The sequence below is a fragment of the Hyperoodon ampullatus genome (genome assembly GCF_949752795.1).
Source record: "Hyperoodon ampullatus genome assembly, chromosome: 6".
Lineage (NCBI taxonomy): Eukaryota > Metazoa > Chordata > Mammalia > Artiodactyla > Ziphiidae > Hyperoodon > Hyperoodon ampullatus.
In genome coordinates, this window is record NC_136919.1 from 70,982,450 (window position 1) to 71,004,715 (window position 22,266).

A 22,266-nucleotide genomic window follows, 5' to 3' on the forward strand; every position below is an offset into this window, starting at 1 on the left:
TCCCGCATGGCGCGGAGCGGCTGGGCCCGCGAGCCATGGCTGCTGGGCCTGCGCGTCCGGAGCCTGTGCTCCGCAATGGGAGAGGCCGCAACAGTGAGAGGCCCGCGTACCGCAAAAAAAAAAAAAAAAAACAAACTGATTTCACATAAATATACACCTAAAATAATCCCTTTCATCAACTAACACAGATTATTTTAAATGACTCAACATCCATTTACAGATTTATTTCTTGGTCCCAGGTCAAGATCCTATCACATTGCTTCATAATCTAAAACAGTAACTTGACAAAAGAATATACTAATTACTTACTAGAAAATGCATGGCCCATGCCAGCTGTTTAGCCACTTCAAGTTTCCATAATATATTTATAGAATTTTTATTCTTTTTCAGATATATATCTAGTGATCCAAATTTTACAAACTCCTGAACCAGAATATCTGCATTAAAATATAATGATAATAATAAGGCTCAAGTACAGTACAGTAAAATATATATAATTTTAAACTTTTATAATTATATTTATAGTTATATGTGGTATTATAGGTAAAGAGATTAAACTACGTAAAATTCACTAATTTAAAGAAAGGTTAACAGCTATATAAAATGTATATTGGGGTTTTAGTTTATTCACAACAGAAAGAGGTAAAGTCTAAACAATTACATATAAACACAATATTATATATAATTGTACATTATGTATAATAATATGTAGATGTATGTAGATCGAATCCCAAATTGTGGTTCTGCTTCATCTAATATTAAAATTAGTTTTCATATGATATACAACAACTTTTGGTGACAAAATTACCTTTGGACCTTGCTGGGTAACTAAAACAAATGTTATGAAAGTTTTGCTGCCTATAGTTAATTTGGAGAACAGTCAACATGTCAATAATAAAGAACTGACTGCAGGGAAATTTACATCAGGGCAAGTGTCAAAAAAGAGACCTAAGAGTTACAATGAGCAAGAGCTTAGTAAAACTTTTTTATGTGGCATGTAAGACCTACCATATTTCAGAGATACCACTGACTGTCATATGTCCCATTATTATGTGTCATAAAATTTTAAAAATTGCCAATTAAATTATGAAATGCCATCAATTATATCACACTTCCTAATTTCAGATATTTTTAATGTGAAAAAAATGTATCACAGAATCAATGAAATAAGTATAAAAGCAAATGTAAGATCTGGGATTATTTGCTCTAAAACATTGTTTTCAAATTTTGTAAAGAAGTATATTCTTTTTTTCCCCTAGATGAAAAATTATGGGAAACATCAATAAATAAAAAAGAGAAATACAGAACCACTTTAGTTGGCGGTGAGGGGCAGAACTCTCCACTCTGCATTTAGATTTACTCCCATTTCATCAGTCCCCTGAGATACCTCTGCGGAACAGATTTGAAAACCATTGCCTCTGAAAAGACTATCAATTTTCAAAAACATGAAAAAATGTTATATAAGTATGGATGCATACTTAATCTACATTACTAATGGAAAATTAATTACATAAGTAATTTCTGAATGTAAACTTTTGAGAGTTTTTATGAACAGTTTAAATTTAGCCATAAATTATATCTATATCAACATCCAATCATTTCAGTCAGTTCCATTACAATTCAATCTAACATTTATATGCTTTGTCTTAATAATTTCAAAGAGATCTGTACTGAAATGGCCAGTTATTACAATGTTATGTTGAACCAGCCATAATCTGTATTGCTATGGTTAACAGAAAAGGTTGTTTTTGTTTACTAGAATACTCTACTGTTCTGGCATTTTAACATAAGCCATATTAAATGTTTACTGCATTTTAATTTCATTCATTGGTTTCTTTTTTAAGAAGATATAACTGAACAGTTCCACAGCGTTTTTGGTTTCAACAATATTTAATTCCTGTTAAATTATAGTTTATATTGATATCTATTATCCTGAAATTGAATTTTCTATATAAATAAAAATGGATGTTCTGAGAAAGGCATAACATTAACATAAGGAAGCCAGTCGTTTTACTTACTCTCCTCTCCACAGACACATACTCCATAATTTAAAACCAGATGTTTGTGAGAAAGCTGGCTCATCATGCTTGCTGCTTCAAAGAAAGACTAAGGAAAAGAAAAATATACAAAAGATGCAAAAGAATTATTTTTTGTGTCTAAAAGCATTCATAGTTTAGAAAGATTCTCTCTGCCATAAGAGAAATGCACTTTCTCCTATTAGCAGGACTACAGATAAGGTTACAATGTGCTTTGGTCCCTTCAGATGGACTTACAACTGCCATCAACCTTGATGTTAGAGTTCATTCTCAGGAAAACCTTGAGTAAGCTTGGTTCAAGCAGACAGCAATGTGAAAGAGCAATAGTGGTTGGTACAGGGCAACATGAATGATGCAAGATTAACAGGCTTAGACCCACAGCACCTAGAATAGAGAACAGAGGTACGAACAGAGACAGACACCAAAGACAGTGATGTGGGACTGCAGTAAATGGATGGGAGCTTCAAGCAACACTTCCTAAAAAATTAAGAATGATTGCTGTAACAACTATGTCAGGAGACTGGCATGGTATTAACATCACTCTAACTCAACTAAACTTTGCCTTGAACTTCTGGGTATGGCTGTTGAAGATCACAATCACCAACACTGTGGTGTTCTGGATTAGAACAACTCTTTGGCTTCTATGTTTCACATTATCTTCTACTAACATCCTTTAAGACATTTTAAGTATCATAAATGTTTGTTACATCATGTTTGGTGATATCGTACTATACTAAGGACTTTGGCAACTGGCAGCTGGGTTTCTGCTGGCTAGCATCTTTGTATGATGCCCAGAGGTAACAACATTTCACCTAGAGTGTTCCTCACGTACACTGCCTTTCAAACTTTTTTTAAGTAGATGAAATTATAGAGGAAACCCATGAAGCTCTGGGGAGCCAAATTTAAAAGCCACTGCTTTAGTATATGCAAAGATGTAATAATACACATAGCACAATGCTTAATATTTAGTTTGGAAATTAGTTATTATGAAAAAATTCCATATTTTTTAGACCCACCAGAATACATCCTCAGAAAGGTCCTTGATATATATACTTTTAAAAATTACAATTTTGAAAAGCTGCATACATGAATGTGTTGTGTACATATGAGAGCATATCTTTAAATATCATAAACTACATGAACGACAAAAGGAATATACAAACCTCTGAATAGTTTCTATGTGCTTTATCCAGAACTTTTAAAAGAACTTCTGTTTCATGCAGTTGACCATAGTCTCCTACTTCTCTTCTTACACCTTTAAAAATTTTGGTAAAAGTTCCTTGGCCAAGGCTTTCATGCTTTAACAGAAAAAAATGGAAAGAAAGAATGAATAAAGATGGAGAAAGAAGTGGGAATTAGGAAATATGTGCAATGACAAACAGTCTTAAAAAATCCACTAGTACTTCTTGCATATCCTTACAGAATAATTGTTGAAAGACTGCACTCTGAAGCAGGGCTGCCTGCAATCTATTATTATTAGTTTTGTAACGTTAGTCAGGTTACCTGGCAACTCTCTGCTTCTTGTTACTCACATAAGGATTCATATCTTTATAATTCTGGATAAATCTATCTATTGTCTCCTTAAGGAACTCAGACATCAGTTGGTTTTTCTCATTCTACTCTCCATGTCCCTTAAGTTCTGTTTCATAACTTCCATTTCTTTCTCCCTCTCTGCTGCCTTTGAATAATTTTCAGATCTAACTTTCAATTCACTAGTTCTCTCTTCAACTATGAGTAATCTGCTTTTTAATTTGTTCATTTTTTAAATGTCAATGAGTATATTTTTCATTTTTATACTTTCCCCCCCCCAAATCTTTTTGGGCTGTTTTGATGTCTTGGTTTTTCCCGTGTTTTCAACTCCTTTTTTATTTTTAAACATATATATATATACACACACACACACACACACACATATATGTATTTTATAATCTCTATCTGAAAAGTCTGTTATATGAAGCTCTTGGAGTATAATTTGATATTTGTCAGTCTTCTGACTCTTGCTTAATCTGGGGTTATTTCTCTGTATGTTTTAAAATTTTCAACTAAAAGCTCATGTTTGGAGTCATTTTAACTGTGGGAGCCTTGGGTGGCCTAGATTAACAGTATATTCTTCCAAAAAGGTTTTATATTTGCTCTGCCAACCACCACAGAGTGTTACAAGGGGAATACCACTTGTTATTTTAATTTAATTTATTGGCTTAGGGTTTCTCAAACCATGCAGGTGATATAAAGAAACCCAAACTCAAAAGTTTATAATTACAAATTCTCAGGACAGACTTTTTCATAACTAAGAGCTCAACTAAAACAGACAACACTCTTCTCTTTTTGCTAGCAGGTAAATTTTTCACAATCCATATATTTTTCACTGAGGATGTATTTATGTGAGGGTCCTGGTAATCCTGGTCCCCCAAAACGTTCTGTTGCCAAACATCAGCTCTTATGTACTACTTTGTTTTCAGTACCTTCTTTGAACTTCCCTTACTTTCTTGAGAACTTGAGAATTAAGATACTTTTTTAGAGGAAGACTTTTAATTTTTAATTTATTAGAAATTTTTTTAATTCCTGAAAAGAGAATACAATTCCATTCTTAAAATAATTAACTTAAGTTCGGTATCACATTTTCACAAGTAATAAAAATATGTGAATTGCTATAAAATTTTTATAACATAGGTTATAATAAAATAGTTCCAAATGTCATATGAATGTAATGTGGGGTAGAAAATGAAGAAAACAGTTGTTTTAAAAAGACAAAAAGACAATAATCAGCACCTAATGACTTACAAATATCAAATCTTCATTTCTGATTTTGTGGAACACCATTTGGTTCACATTATTATGCCTCTGTAATGTTGGTGAGGTTGGTACATCAGAAATACCATTGGTTCTGAAGACTAGAAGGTTTGATTTATCTGTTTAAAAAAAGGACCGAATGAATGAAAAAAATATATATATATATATATAAAATCAAAACACACTGAGGATATAAATTGCTCCAAAGGGATAAAATAAAATGTGTTCTATATACAAGAAATGCTTAACAGCCTTTTATTCATTTTTTTCATAGAAAATTATTTTAGTAGTTTATTCATTGAACTTTGATGTACTCTAACCAGTTATTTTATATATTCAAAATTATAATCCCTTCCTTAACTAGTATAATTTTTCAGGAATTTTAATAATAATTTTAATATGCCTGTTACTTCAAAGGATTTCCAACCTTACTATTTTTATTTTAAAAGATAATTTAAAAGAAATTAAAATTCTAAAAGAATCTGAAAGTTTTTACTTAGAATAACATGAGAATTTGGTACTGAGGTCTTTCAGTTCAATAAATAAGTGACTTATTGATACCATGAAATTATTATTTTTTTAAGTACATTTTAGAATTACAAAACTTTAAGTCACTTCTAGAAAACACAAACCAAACTGAACAATTCTATTAGAGGATGCCTGTACAACATATCAGGAAAAAATTAATTTGTTTTTCGAGCTTCTTCTTTCCTATTTCTTTTGAAATCAACATGCTGAAAATATCTCCCACCATATACACCATCCATGGCCAATATTTTAAAAATAACTAGAAATCTATTTTACCTTTTGGCTTTGGGGGACAGCATTTAGTAAACTGGAAAATTATACTGTCTGAGCGAACAGTTTCCATCTGATAGCAATTCAAAAGGTCTTTAAGATTACTGAAGTTCTTCTTTGTACCACTGAGGTTGTATTCTCCATTCTCATTTTTTGTAATCAAACAGTGCTTATATTCAATGACGTTTTCTCTCTATGTAAGTTTAATTATAAAGAGAGGGAAGGAAAAATCACAATGGACATAATAGTGATTACTGTGACAAAAATGATATCACAAAACAACCAAAAGAACATTTAGACATTTGAACCATGAATACCAGCATAAGGTGAGAGAGGTGTTTGCTTCCTCAAAAAGGCATCTAATTACAAGTGCCTAGCCTACAGAAATGGCTTAAGAGTTATTTTATTGAAAGGCAAGGAAGAAAGCAATAATAATAAACAATAATAATACCATCCTTAACAGCTTTCCACCATTTACATAATAAAGTCTAAAACTATTTTAGCATATAAGGCCTTCCATGAGCTGGCTTCTGCCTCCATCCCCAACCTCAACTCCTGCCACTCTCAACATACAACCCATGCTCTAGCTACATTAGGTGACTTAAAAATTTTCAAGCAAATGCCATGCCGTTTCATGCCTCGATAACTGTACGTGCTGTCTCTCTACAGAATGTACGTCCTTCCCTTTTGAGCAATGTACTTTTTATTCAATCCTTAAAACTCAGTTCAATTTCCACGTTTTCTGTGAAGTCCTCCCTAACTCTGACCCCATTCCATAAGCAAAGGTGACTACCTATTGTGCCTCTACTGTATTTGTTAATGATGTCTAATATGGCAATTTTAATATTTTTCAGTTTTTCAATGTTTGTCTTATGTGCTCTATTACGAACTTGCTCAACCATCTATTTTTTGAACTGCTTCTTATAAACATATTCAACCAACTTAGAACCATTTTTATAAAATTGACTCATTATCTCCAGTCAGTCTCAAGTGCTTCCTACTCCAAAGGACCTTTCTTAATAATTGTAATCCCTTCTCTTATTGTCAATATTTGCTTACACTGGATATACTGGGTAATAAACAATGCTCGATTTAGTATTTTTTGGTATACTCTATTTTTGTTTTTCCAAAAGATAAATTTCTTGAAGCAGGGTTATAGCACAGACTCCCTGATATTTAGCCCTCATACTGTGCTGGGCAAATACAGTAAATATAAAAAATATATGCATTTTGATTTGATAATTGAATATAATAGACTATCATATATGACAGTAAAGATATTGTGAAATTAGAATAGATTATCAGTATTTTACAACGTTAAAGTCATGGAGCAACCTGCTTTATGTATTGTATTTATGGACAATTACTCCACTTTACATATGCTAAATATAAGATGATTGCTTTTTATAAAAATTAAAATAACAACACAATCCTTACATTCTCTAATTTTAAAGAGATAAATTTTGTAAGCAGCTACAAAGTTTCTCAAGATTTATACCATGAAACTGCCTTATAAGTGATAGTATCTTTTTAGATAATTTTGGATAGCAAACAATCTTAGCTGAGATCCAAAATTATCTGTATTAACAGTGAGATTTCCTTGCAGTTTTACATTTAAAACATTTAAAACATACATCGTAGATCATTATTCTTAATATTGGAAAACCACTAGTTAAAAGTGCAATAATGTCTCTTTCTTTGTTATTACCCTATTTCACTCTAATCCTATAACCATTATCTGTAAAAGGAAAGTTTACTTCTGATTTATTTAGTTCTACATGTTTTGGTAAAGATATGCATTTTTGTGAAAAAAGAGACTTCAAGAGACTTGATGAAAGTTGACACACTGGTAACACCCAAACATCAAAAAAACAAATTCCAAAAGATAGTAAGATATTACAAATAATTTTTAATATAAATCCTAGAAATTATGTCTTGTTTATGAAGAATAGCTGAGGTAAATTAAGTTTACTTAATTGCTAGTTATCATATCCAAAGCCATAATTCTGAGTATTAAAAAGGAAATATGGTAGATATTACAAAAGGGAAATTATATGCACTAAATAAAGATGTTACCATTAATTAGTGTGACACACTAACCTCAACAGCAAAAGTCAGAAAATATTTATTAAAGTCCTTAGGACTGCATCGAAGTACATAGAGTCCAGTCTGATTACCGGCTTTCTTCAGTTTACTGATGGCAAAATCCATTCTAAAGGTAAAGAAGTAATTTGAATGATAATGTAGCAAGAACCATGACATTATGACCAAAATGTCATCTAAAAATCAAAAGTCAAATCTAAAACTCTCAGAATTTTTAGAAGTCTCCTCTACTTTATATTTTTGTCAATAATCTTACAAGGAAAAATATTAAAGTACCAAGCTATTCTGCAATAAGTTCAAACCGATTCAAGGGGCAATTATATTGCTTTAAAAACAAAAGTTATTATAAGACATACAAAATCACAAAGGACAATTCATTCATATGAATTTTCTGCCTTCTGATTTCAAATTTAGTATTTTAAAAACCATAATCTCGGGCTTCCCTGGTGGCGTAGTGGTTTAGAGTCCGCCTGCCAATGCAGGGGACACAGGTTCGTGCCCCGGTCCGGGAAGATCCCACATGCCGCAGAGCGGCTGGGCCCGTGAGCCATGGCTGCTGAGCCTGCGTGTAAGGAGCCTGTGCTCCGCAGCGGGAGAGGCCACAACAGTGACAGGCCCACGTACCGCAAAAGAAAAACAAAAAAAAAAACAAGAAAAACCCCATAATCTCATAAAACTTCATTTAACAATACAAACAATATGTCATAAGACACTCATGTCTCTTCTACCACAGCAATTGCTAATATAAAAATTTGTGCATCTTTAATATTTAATATAATACCAAAGTCTAATAGAAGACCCATGGCAAGCAACAAAGACTACTAATTTTTTAAATTTGCTACATGTTTAACTGAAGCTGCACATCTTGAAAGAAATGTAATCTACATGAAAGCAAGAATTATCTGTTTCACTTATCACTGTATTTCTCATACCTAACCCAGTGCCTGGTGCATATTAGGTACTCAGTAAATGTTCTACAAATAAATGAAAGATGGATAGATGGATAATGAATGAATGAATGAATGAATGGTAGGAGTTTTTAAAATACTGAATATGTAAATTATAGAATGTTCAAGTAGTGCAACTTTTTTCATATCAACCGTACTTCTTAAACAGACATTAGGTATAGGTCAAATCAGTCTTAAATACCAGTCAGGACATGATTTCTCAAATAGTTAAGGATAGGTTAAGGTAAAAAACGTATGCTCAAAATCCCAGATTGTTTCTTCTGCTCAAGTCCTTCAGACCCAGTGCCAATCATAAAGCACATCCTGGCTGAAAGATAACTAGGACTTGGGGTAAATAGATGCTGTGCATGATAGCTGGTTTTATCCAGTGTTAAAGTAAAGGTTTACAAATGTGTGTATCAACACGGTAGCTAGTAGCCACATGAAGCTATTTACAGCTGACCCTTGAACAACGTGGGTTGGAACTGCGCAGGTCCACTTATTCGCAGATATTTTTCAATAGTAAATACTACAGTACTGCACAGTCTGTGGTTGTTTGAATCCAAGGATGCAGAGGAACCACTGATACAGAGGATGGACTATAAGTTATATGTGAATTAACACCTTGTGTTGTTTAAGGGTCAACTGTAAATGTAAAGTTATTAAAACTAAATTAAATTAAAAATTCAGTTCCTTAGTTGCACTAGCCACATTTTAAATACTAAATAGCCACATGTGGCTAGCAGCAATTATTAAACAGCACAGATATAGAACATTTTCATTTTCATCACTGTGGAACATACTGCACAAAACTAGTCTAGAAATATGGATATCATATACATTTTGTGTTCAAAGCTTTCAGTAGAAGGAGATGGATTATCCAAAAATAATGATGATTATCAAATTTTGCACTGTGGCTCCTCTGCAGTATTTCCAAATTAATGAAACATAAATTGGAGGGTTTTTAAAACAATTAACACTGAAGAATTAATTAAACACACCTAGGGAACTAAATATCAAACTTATACAGCAAGTTAGTATTATAGAATGGAATACAGATAGTAAGTTATATTCTAAATAATTCTAATTATTATGTAGTCTGATTGGAAATAGGCTTTCATTAAAAGCAAAACAATTTCCGTCAGATTAAGATAATATTTCTTTCCTAAACTTCCTAAACCTAGGTATATCATTCTGTTGTGTAAAATCTTCTACGTAAATACCTCATTTACTTTAAAAAAATTTACTTTTAAAGTCTGTATTACTCACGAAATTGGCCCATGACAGTTGCTTTGTATATTTTCAAGCACCATTGGAGGTGCTACTTCTTTACAAAGATAATGATGTGCATCTGCAGTTAACCTGTAATATCCATCAATTAATGACACGAAAGACAAAGCTTCTCTTAATGACCTAAGTTCAATTTCCTAAGAGGAGAAAAGAAAAAGAAGAAAATTATTTTCACTCCATGTTGTTAGATAATTCTTCTAAATTAGTTTTCTTCTAAATTGCTCAAATGTCTTTTAAGGCTCCCAAATTACCCAATATGAATTACAAATTCTTGTGTCTGATATTTAAGACCCTCTCAAATATAAGTTTATCATGCCTTTCTAGTTATAGTTCACTCTACACCCATAATTTTATTGTATTTTCCAATACACCTATTAGACAAATGTGCTAGTCATCTTAATTATAAATCTATCTAATCTGATATAAAAGTTGGTATTAATTAGAAATACTGAAAAAAGTTGAAGGAATGATCAACTCCCAGAAAAACAAAAAGTTGTATGTACAAGAATGGAAATGTGATCACGGTATAATGCTTGGCTCAGCAATATTTAGTCACAATGAGAACACAGAGTATGGACTTATATCAAAAATTATAGTAACGAGAGAACTGTGTGAGGTATCTGACTATAAAATGTATCTAGCTAACACAAGTAGGCCATAAAAATAGGTACTGTAAAAGATACCATAAACAATGTAAAAGACTTGGCGAACTGCAAACCTGTACAACAAAGGATTAATACCTAAGAAAAGGAAGGCATGTTGACGAAAATGAGTTGCAAGTTTTATAATTTTGGTCATATAACCCTGAAATGGCCTGGTAGGTAAGTCATATAGATACTTAAGTTAAATAAACAAATAACATTAATATGATGTTTAAGCTCCAAGTACAAGAAATATCTGAGTTAAAAAGAAAACAGAGCCAGAAAAATAAGCAATTTAAGAGCAGAGTATAAAGGAATTCATTTCTTCCCTTTCAATTAAAGTAAGTGGGATGTCTGAAGCTATTTTGTTTTATTTTATTATTATTTTTTTTGGCCACGCCATGCAGCATTGGGGATCTTAGTTCCCCAACCAGGGACTGAACCCATGTCCCCTGCAGTGGAAGCACAGAGTCCTAACCACTGGACTGCCAGGGAATTCCCTCTGAAGCTATTTTAAAAAAGGGAAGGGGTGGGCTTCCCTGGTGGCGCAGTGGTTGAGAGTCCGCCTGCTGATGCAGGGGACACGGGTTCGTGCCCCGGTACGGGAAGATCCCACATGCCACGGAGCGGCTGGGCCCGTGAGCCATGGCCACTGAGCCTGCGCGTCCGGAGCCTGTGCTCTGCAACGGGAGAGGCCACAACAGTGAGAGGCCCGTGTACCAAAAAAAAAAAAAGGGAAGGGGTTAATCTTTTAGAATCAAACATGTTTCACAGTTTGGGTAGGGATCAGTTGGGATTGGTTTACATTTTGTTATATAAAGAGGTGGTATGACTAGAATTACGTACATCTCTATTGGTAAAAAAGATTATACAGTTGTTCCTCCATCCCTCCGTATCTCTCTCTCCCTCCACAGATACCAAAATCCGTGGATCCTTAAGTCTCTTATATAAAATGACATATTATCTGCATAAAACCTACCTACATCCTCCCATATACTTTAAATCATCTCTAGATTACTTATAATACCTAATATAATGTAAATGCTATATGAATAGTTGTAAGTACAATGTAAATGCTATGTAAATAGTTGCCTGCACGTAGTAAATTCAAGTTTTCCTTTTTTGGAACTTTCTAGAATTTTTTTTCCTGAATATTTTCAATCTGCGGTTGGTTGAATCTGTGGATATGGAACCCACACATACAGAGGGTCGACTGTAGTGAGGAATGAGCATTACAACAGGGAACTAGCACAACTGGGGCTGGGGGTGGGGGAGGAGAGGGCAGGAGGTAACTGGTGCTTTTGCTAATTATGAAAATGACTGAAAAATACATTAACGTACAAGACACTCTACGGGAAGATAGTGTTGGTAGTGATACAAAAAGCTAGATGTAATCAAAAAGCTTACTAAATTGTTGTTTATGTTTACAGCTCTATTTAAAACTATAATCAACATCCCTATAAGAAAGTAACTTTGGTATTAAGATTCTGAAATACTTATTTCTGACAACTGTAAAACATAACCATTATTTAATGATAAAGCAAACTTACTAGACTTTTACCATCTTGCTTATGAATAGTTACAATTCTGCTTTCATTTGAGCCTTCTTGGTTTGCTTGTTTAATACTGACATCAATAATATCAGGAAAATCACAATATAACTGTAAATCCTGTAATTAAGAGCAGTTGATATTAAAAACAGGTAGAATTTATGGAGCCATTTTAAAACAAGACTCTTATGAAGGAGATTTCATTCCAAATTATTTTTTAAAAGTATTGATACCAATAGATAAGCATTAAATGGGATTCTCTCCCCCAATAATGTAACCCTAAAACTAAACTGTATCTTGCTTTCACTTAAAAATGAGAGCATTAAAGGGTGCCAGGAATCTAAAGTGTGGTATAGTACCCTTCAATCCAATCAACATTAATAGAAACCATTGCCAGAAAATTGAAAGTTTACCAAACAATGAAGATTAAAAAAATATATATCAGATAATATCCTAAGAACCACATAGATATGAACAAACTTAAAATTTGTAATGCAAACAAAAACTAAATTATTTAACAAGTATACATCATAAAATCAATGAAAATTAATCTTTTCAAACTAATTAAATTTCATGATTGTGCTTCATATTATCAATAATAATAAAAGGAAAAAAGGAAGCAAAACTACCTTAAACATCACTCTTAGAATTCAAGAGTGAAACTACAAGAACACCATTACTAATTATTTAGTCATAAAAAATTAAATAAAATGCCATTTAAGAACAATGAGAAAAGAACTATAGGTAAGACCTTGTTGGCATCACGTTATTAAAAACTTCCATTTGTATCAATGGGAGAAGAGAAGTGCAAGACCATGTTTCAAATGACTAAAAGTACTTTGCTTTTACTGCCATTCTACTTAAATTAACAAAGAATGAGAACATATCATTGAGGATTACCTGTTCTGTCAGTGTCTCACTTTCTTTATGTTTCCCTCTTGACCACTGAATTCCACCGTTTCCAGTTATTATAATGGTTGCAAAAATCTCCTCACCTGAAGGACCTCTTCCAGGTTCTTTTACTTCAAATTGCTCTGTGTAGAAGGCAGACTGAAGAGTTTCCAGATTTATAAGATACTTAAGTTTCAAGTTTCTGGCAGTGGCTTTGCAATGGCTGAATTGCTCAATAAATCTGCGAAATCTGTACCTTATTCGCTTCCTTGTCAAAATATGATAGTCTTGGATCTTTGCTCGAACACATTTTGGTAAAAATGTCTTGTAGCTAGGGGTAAAGAGCATACACAAGAGCAGAACAAATTGGAACAAAACAAAATTAAAAGAGAAGTCACCACCTTTCTCCGTAATAAGTAAACAGCACAGTAGTCAAATGGAAAAAAGTGACACAGCCACCATCCATATAGTATAAAACCTTAAGGTTTTGTTTGATGATGTGAATGCATTTACAAATTCTGAGTCACCATAAATTTTTAGAGCAAGAAATGTTAATTTTCTTCCCTAATGAAATGAAGACATAGTCTAGTTAACACTGGAGTCTAAAAATTTATTTTCTCTGATTATCTTATATACCATTTTTTGGCTGTACTCTAAAATGTATCTGAATTCTGGAAATTGTTACATTTTGTTAGATGCTACTGGTATTCATTAGGTAAACACACTTCTTTTGTAGGCATTATTTTTCTCAGGCAAGCTTCAATAACTCCTAATAATTCCTTTGCAATCAAAACATTCCATTTGGAAATGTTCTGAATCTTTTGTACTTCCATCTCTATGTAAAATATCCTAAGGAAGGTAGATAACTTATTTCTCTCCTGCTCAAATGTCTCACAAATGAAAAACATTTTATTTCTGAAGGTACAACTATATTAAATTTCCGTGCCTTCACATAAGCTAATCCTTCTTCCCATCACCCATCTCTTATCTGGTTAGCTCTTACTCATTCTACAAGTCTCAGCCCAAGCATCACCAAATCCAGGAAACCTTTCTGGACCTCTATAACCACATTAGATGCTACTCCCTTTGTATGACAGCATTCTGTGCACCATTCCATAATATCACTTACCACATTCTACCGTACGTGAGTGATGGAGCTGGCTAAGGTCTAGACATTATTGTTACATTTTAAGGATTATTTGTTAAACAGCACTGATTATTAAACAGTGATCATTAAAATTTAATTTAAATAAACTTACAAATTAAGTATATTTAAAATATAGGTAATGATTACTCAAAAGGCATCACTTCCTAATTATTTTACATTTTTAATTTTATTTTACATTTTGCTGCTATCTATGCTTTTGAGGTTATAAATGTCTATCATATCCGAGTGGTGGAAAAGGTTTGCTATTCCTCATGTCTTTTCAATTCTTCATTAAGTGATGTCAGGTTGATACTCTGAAACTGGCCACAGAGAGGGTTTTTAAACCATGGATATCAGCAAAAATTACAAACAAATCAGACTTTTTTTTTTTAAGAACTGGTTGTTAAACATTTACCAGCATACCACTGCTTACTTACTCCCTTTCCCTCTCTACCCTAATCCCCTTAAGGAACTCTCAGTTTTGTACTCAAGTAGCCAAAGCTGCTGGAGAAAGTCATTTGACAAGGTAGATAGGTTGCATCATAAATTCTTGATCACCAATTTCAAATAGGCTTTTATCACTGCCATCACTTTTATGACATTTCTCTGTTCAATTAATTTTCCCAAGTCCCACAACTATGTCAAACCCTCTCCAATATCCTCAAACCTCCTACCTTTCTTTTGCCTTAAACCTCAGCTACATTTCTCTTCACTTTCGGCAAATGACTTCACCTCTTTCTTAGGGGGAAAAAATAAAAAAAGCTTCTCTAAGTAGAGCTCCCTCAATATCTTGCTAGCAAACTTTCATACATCTGCACTCATTCTCTCCTCCTTCCCACCTGTTACAATAAATAAGGTATAAATCTGTTAAAGCCATTCCTTTGACATGTACTTACTTACCTATACCCCCTCTTTTCCTCTAATATATATCCACCCTCTGGGGAATTTTACCCTATCTATTATTTCTCTTCTATCCACAAGTTTTAAAAATACTAATGTTCTTCCTATCTTAAATGTAAAATTTTCTTATCCCTCATCTTCCTCCAGCTACAGCCTAGCTGGCTTCTTTTTGAAGTTTACATAGCCATTTCTATTTTCCTTCCTTCCATTTACTCCTTAACTCACCCCAATCTGGCTTCTGTTCCATCATTCCATAGAAACTTCTCTTGCTAAAATCAAGAAAAACTTCCATGTTGCTAAAACCAAATTCCTTGTTCATTTTACTTGTCATTTTTCAGCAGCATCCAACACTGTTGATCATGCTCTCCTTGAAACTGTCTCCCCTTAGCTTTCCTGATTTTCTTCCCATCTCTTTGGCTACTCATCAATCTTCTTTACAGGTTCAATCCCCTTTAGCTGGTGATAATTGTTGGAGTTCCTCAAGACTTAATTATGGGCCCTCTTCTCATCTATACTTTCTTTCACACTACATACTCTATATGCAAATGACTATGATATCTCTAGCTGTAGCCCAGATCTCTAAGCTCCAGACCCATATCTTCCACAGTCAAGTCAATTTACCCTTATAATATGGATGTCTCAAAAGTGCCTCAAACAATGTGTCAAACCAAACTCATGAGTCCCCCTAACGTCCTGCCCTGAAAGATCCTCTTACAGCATTCCCTATCTGAGTACACAGCACTACAGTTCCCCTATTTCCACAAGCCCCAGAAACTCAGGAATCACCCTCATACCACCTCTCTATCAACCCCCGTTATTCATTCAATCCATCACCATTTTCCTTTGATTTTACCTTCTAAATATTTCTCTAATTTGCCCATTTTTCTCATTATTAACCCAATCAACTGCATCTCCTGGAGGAACTACTGCAATGGCCTTACTCTCTGGTTGACCCACATTTCCATTTTCTCTTCCAACTCTCTGATTTGTTTTCTACACTGGTGTGGAGTCATGGGGATATTTTAAAAACACAAATCTAATCTTTTTACCCTTGCTTAATACTCTTAAATCGTTTCTTAGTGTTCTTACCCTTATCAACATGTCGCTAAGGTTCTACATAGTCTGGTCCCTGCCTCATCACCTACTAACTCTTTGAGCTCTAGTCATACTGACTCTCTTCATTCTTCCTATGGTCCCTTCTGCTACAAGGCCTCTTCCATGAGCCTCTACTCTCCACCTCCATCACTTACCTCTCTCCACCCACTAAATTCTACTCATTTTTCAGATATCAAAAGTCACACTCCTTTCTTTTTCATGGCAATTATATATTTGTAGATAAACAGATATATAAAATTTAATGAAAGTCTGGATAGCATATAGGACAGCCTCAGTAAGTGTAGGGAAAAAAAACTGAAAAGGCTTAAAAATACAATCAGAATACAAATGATTCCTACTTTATCTACTTCTGTCAAAAACTTTAGTTATACCAAGAGCCTTAATAAATTTGGATTACAATTTACATAAACACCAATGGCTACTTGATTTAACAAGGCTTTGAAAGCTTATCTGGAGATAAAAAGAAGAGTTTAAGATAACAAACTACAAGTCTTTCCACTTTGATCCCTGGAATAAAGGACCAGACATACATCCTTTGCTAACACCACAGTAATGTATGATTTCTTAAATATAGTGAATCCACTTTGATGTCATGCTATCCGAACAAGACTTGTTAGAAACACTAAAATTTTTCAAGAGACACAGTTGTTAACTCTTGAAGCATAAAAACATTTTTCCTGATGTTTTTCTTATATTGAATTTTTAAAGTAGCCTAAAATTCAGGCTCTAAAAGTTCTGAAATTAAGCCTTGCCTTATTATACTATTTTTGTACCATAAAATGAAACCTGCATCTTATTATTACAATTGGAGTAGGCCACTGGAAACTCTAATATTTGCTTAGTTGTCTAGAAAGGGAGTCTAGTGATATGAGGTATATAATATACCTCAGTTGCTATGTAAGTGGCCTTGGCCTTGGCCTAGTGTTCGCAAATTCAGCAGGGTCTCCTTTAAACTCTTTCCATTTTCCAGCTCTCTTCTTCCCACCCTTTAGCAAACTTAGTATTTTAAAGAGCAAATGGAGAATGAAAACAGAAAAATCTTATTTGTTTCCTTTATTTTCTGTACTCCAATACCTAAGCCACATGTCCAATTAGGAACTGGCATACAAAAGAGTAAGTATCTTATACATACACATGCACAAAGAGATGTACAAAGACATATTGATATATACAGGTACATATGTACACACAGAGGCATGTGCTCACAGACACAGATGCACCTAACACACAGAGATGTATCTTACATGTATATATTTTTAAGTCTGGGAAAGAATATGTTTTTAGTTATACTAGTCAGAGATCCATACTCTACTGGATATTTCTAGGAACAAAGAACCTTATTTCATTCTGCCAAGAACTAATCATTCATCTGTTCTTCCATTATTCCTGAAAATTTTAAAAATGAGTAGAGTTCCTTGATTGTTTCTCAGAAATGAGCTGGAAGTGAAAATTCGGAAAACATCAGTGAGTTAAATTACATTAAGAAGTCAAACAAATCAGGCATGTTTTTCCTTCAGTAGAAGCATAAATTATTTATCTAATATTAAAATATCATGGTACCAAAGACAAAGGAAAATACAGATAAATTAGATTACTTCAAAATTTAAACTCTTGTGCTGCAAATAATCCTTTCAAGAAAGTGAAAAGAATCCACAGGATGGGAAAAATATTTGCAAATCATAAATAGGAGAACCTACATCTGGAGACCTGTATTCATAATATATACAGAACGTTTACAACTCAATAAAAAATACTGAATTGTACAATTAAAATGACTGAACTTTATGACATGTAAATTATACCTGAATAAAACTGTTCTAAAATATCATGAAATCTTATCAATATAATGAATATCTTCACAGTTTTAAAAGTAAAATAAAGGAAAAATGATGCAGAATTTTGCAGATGCCTTTATATCCTGGTAAAGATAATCAGAGAAATACAATTTTTAAACATTCACTTGTTTTAGGACACTAGACTTTGGACAATATTATGGTCTCCAAAGCGTAAGTGTTCTATCATAGCTTAAGCCTAGAGATGGCTTCATATTTAAAAACTCATTTTCAGTGGCTCAAAGCTTCTCTGTTCTTCAACTGTGTTCCTTTCAATTCCTTCAGTTTCCATTAACGACACCTAAGATACTTCTTCCCTCACTCCATTCTACTATGGTCTTGCTATAGCAGGTATTCAATAAAAAGTTGTTAAATGAATGAATGAATGAACAAATGAATAAGTTACTATCCTAAGAGGTGTTTGTATTTTAATAAAGATCAAGGCATTAGTGGAAAACAGAAATGTTTTCATTTTTACTTTAGATGTTGGAATCTTCAAGACACCTCAGTGAGTTCCTGAAATCATACCCTATGGCCTGCACCCTTAGGTTAAGCACTACCAGACATCTGAAAATAAAACAAGAATACCTAAAACCAAAGAGGGAAACACAGAAACTGATAACCTGTTAATTGGGTATTTAACTGTTTTGAGGGCACTCAGCAAAGGAGGGAATGAAGCCAGTTATTGAGAAAAGGATTTCTAGGAATAAAAGGAATTTTAACCAGATCATGACATCCTCAAACTTCTAATCAGGTAAGCATGTAATATGTAAAACAAATGTTTAGTCTTCAAACTTCAAAAAACAATCAAAGCATTCTTATAATAGTCATATATACCTTTAAAAACAGTAGAAGTTTTATAGCCATTAAAGCTGGGCTGTAGGAGTAGTTTCAAAAAATCATATAGGCTTGACTGTCAGAATTCAATTTGCAGAAGAATAATTTGGAGAATGTGGATCACTTGTACAAGAATCTGCTGGATCTGTTATAAGATGAATAAGGTCTGAGGAGCTAATGTAAAACATGGTGACTATAGCTGATAATACTGTAGTCTATTATTGAAATTTGCTAAGACAGTAGAACTTAAATGTTCTCACCAAAAAGAAAAAAAAAAGATAAATATGTGAGGTGATGGATGTGTTAATCAACTAGATAGAGGGAATTGTTTTACAATGCATATGTATATATACCATGATGTACACTTTAAATATCTTACAATTTTATATGTCAAATACACCTCAATAAAGCTGAAATTTTTAAAAAACTCCTACAACACTTGTAAAAATTCGTATTTGTAGGCATCACCTCAGATTTACTAATTCCAACTTCTTGGGTTAGAGCCCAAGAATCTTCTGTTTTAACAGGCACCTCAGGTGATACTAATTCAAGTAAAATATGGACCACTACTTGAGAAATACTGACTCAATTATTTATACAGACAATTTGTGCTTACCAGAAATTATGCCTCCAGGTGTTCTTTTCATTCCTTTGAACTTACCTAGTCTTTTCAGAATGAATGAACTAAATAATAAATAGGTTTTGAACACCTATTAAAACCAAGCAGAACCTTGTGGGCTCCCACCCAAGTACAAAGGCCCCTCTTGTACATGAAAAAGCTGAAGTCTCCCAGGACTCCCTCAGTCACAAAGAGCAGGCCCAAGAAATTAATAATTAGGACAATAGAGTCACAGAATCTTTCAGTGTCTGATGTACATTCCTGAGTTGTACAGATACTATAACTGCCACCAGAGGGGAAGAGCTAACTGCATGATGACCAGACTGTGACCATGACATAAGCTGCTCCATCTTGAGTATTACTGAATCTATGGCTAGCACAATTCCAAGTACAAGCCTCAAGAGAATGGGAATAACACTATTGCTCTTAATAATCTGTATTGGGCTTCCCTGGTGGCACAGTGGTTGAGAGTCCACCTGCCAATGCAGGGGACATGGGTTTGTGCCCCGGTCCGGGAAGATTCCACATGCCGCGGAGCGGCTGGGCCCGTGAGCCATGGCCGCTGAGCCTGCGCGTCCAGAGCCTGTGCTCTGCAACAGGAAAGCCCACAGCAGTGAGAGGCCCGCATACCGGGAAAAAAAAAAAATCTGTATCTTTGTGGGCTTCAAAATAATTGTACCTTGCTCTACCCATATATGTAAGTGGGCAACTAAAATTGCCGGCAAAGAGATGCTACAGACCCATGTTGACATCTTCTACTCTAAGAATACAGCACACCCTATGTCAGCATGAAGAAGTTACAGAAGACAGACCTTCACCCATAATCCCATAGAAATGGAATGATGTCTGACAGCGGGAATTTGTAGGCAGCTCTTTGCAGGAAGCAACCCTTTGCAGGAAGCAGCTCTCTGCAGGGGACCCCTTTTGTCTTGTCACTTTAGCAAAGCTATATTTTAACTAGCCTCCAGCCCAAGCATATCCTTCAAATCTTTTGATCACCCAACGCCTCGCCTAACCTGTTGATACTTTTCTTAGATTTAAGAGGAAGAAATGAATAAGTAATTAAGAGATGATAAGCTCTTTTCCCCAGCTTCCCCTTCAGTAATCTCATGAGCAAACTGTGTGAACAAGATAGCATCTAAAGAAAGATCACTAGGAGTCGACAAACTCACAAGCAGTGGGAGATGGTGAAGAATGTGACCCCTGCCTCAATGACAGGCTGAGATTACTTCCCCTTTCTCCCTTTAAAAACTTTCATGGCTGAGCAGAATATTTGGAGGTGGTTGTGGGACACAAGTCTGCATTCTTCCCAGGTTGCTGGCCTCCAGAATAAAGCAATCTTTCCATTCCTACAAGCACTCGTCTCTCAAGTATTGGCTTTCAAGCAGTGAGCAGCCGAACCCGAGTTCAGTTAACACTATGATATTTTCTGTAGTACTCCAACTCTTTCAGTAATTTCTTTTAATTATACAATAAATAAGTACTCAGAATGTAATGTACTACAGTTAGCATTGCTGTACGGTATTATTTGAAAGCTGTTAAGAAGGTAGATCCTAAGAGTTCTCATCAGAAGGAAAAGATTATTTTCTTTCTCTTTTTTTTCGATCTATATGAGATGATGGATGTTAACCAAATCTAATGTGATAATAATTTCATTATTATGTAAGTCAATTTGCTGTACATCTTACATTGTTACAATGCTATATGTCAACTATATTTCAATAAAACAGGAAAAAGAAAAAGGAAAAAATAATGATTTCTTGTATCTCACAAAGTACATGTTACATAAGGAAGAAAAGTTACTCATATAATATTTAATTATTATAAAATCAAAAAATAAAATACCTAGGAGTAAAGTTACCTAAGGAGGTAAAAGACTTGTATTCAGAAAACTATAAAACACTGATGAGAGAAAATGAAGATGACACAGACAGATGAAAAGATATACCATGTTCTTGGATTCGAAGAATTAATACTGTTAAAATGACTATACTACCCAAGGCAATCTACAGATTCAATGTAATCCCTATCAAAATACCAATGGCATTTTTCACAGAACTAGAATAAATAATTTTAAAATTTGTATAGAGACACAAAAGACCCCAAATCCCCAAAACATTCTTTAGAAAGAAAAACAGAGCTGGAGGAATCACTCTACCTGACTTCAGACTATCCTACAAAGCTACAGTCATCAAAGCAGTACAGCACTGGTACAAAAACAGACACACAGATCAATGGAATAGTATAGAGAGCCCAGAAATAAACCCACACACTTATGGTCAATTATTCTATGACAAAGGAGGCAAAACTATACAATGAAGAAAAGACAGTTCTAAGCGGTGCTGGAGAAACTAGACAGCTAGATGTAAAAGAATGAAATTAGAATATTCTGTAACACCACACACAAAAATAAACTTAAAATGGATTAAAGGTCTAAATGTAAGACCGTATACTATAAAATTCCTAGAGGAAAACGTAGGCAGAACAGTCTCTGACATAAATTGCAGCAATATTTTTTTGGATCTGTCTCCTAAAGCAAAGGAAATAAAAGCAAAAATAAACAAATGGGACCTAATGAAACTTAAAAGCTTTTGCACAGCACAGGAAACCATCAACAAAGTGAAAAGACAACCTACTGAATGGGAGAAAATATTTGCAAATGATATGACTGATGAAAGACTAACATCCAACATATATAAACAGCTCACACAACTCAACATCAAAAAATAAACAACCCAATTAAAAAATGGGCAAAAGAACTGAATAGAC

The 22,266-nt window shown here is 33.9% G+C and overlaps 1 protein-coding gene across 1 annotated transcript in view; it reads right to left on the reverse strand.

The window, feature by feature from the left end:
• JAK2 (Janus kinase 2) overlaps positions 1 to 22,266 on the reverse strand; it is a 138,647-nt gene that overhangs the window by 23,013 nt on the left and 93,368 nt on the right. Inside the window, exons 6-14 of the mRNA XM_079706852.1 lie at positions 13,056 to 13,377; positions 12,156 to 12,275; positions 9,944 to 10,101; positions 7,725 to 7,836; positions 5,631 to 5,817; positions 4,818 to 4,945; positions 3,200 to 3,334; positions 2,019 to 2,106; positions 310 to 437 (exon numbers count right to left, since the gene is read on the reverse strand). Coding sequence (XP_079562978.1) covers positions 310 to 437; positions 2,019 to 2,106; positions 3,200 to 3,334; positions 4,818 to 4,945; positions 5,631 to 5,817; positions 7,725 to 7,836; positions 9,944 to 10,101; positions 12,156 to 12,275; positions 13,056 to 13,377 — 1,378 coding nt within the window. The remainder of the gene's footprint in view (positions 1 to 309; positions 438 to 2,018; positions 2,107 to 3,199; positions 3,335 to 4,817; positions 4,946 to 5,630; positions 5,818 to 7,724; positions 7,837 to 9,943; positions 10,102 to 12,155; positions 12,276 to 13,055; positions 13,378 to 22,266) is intronic.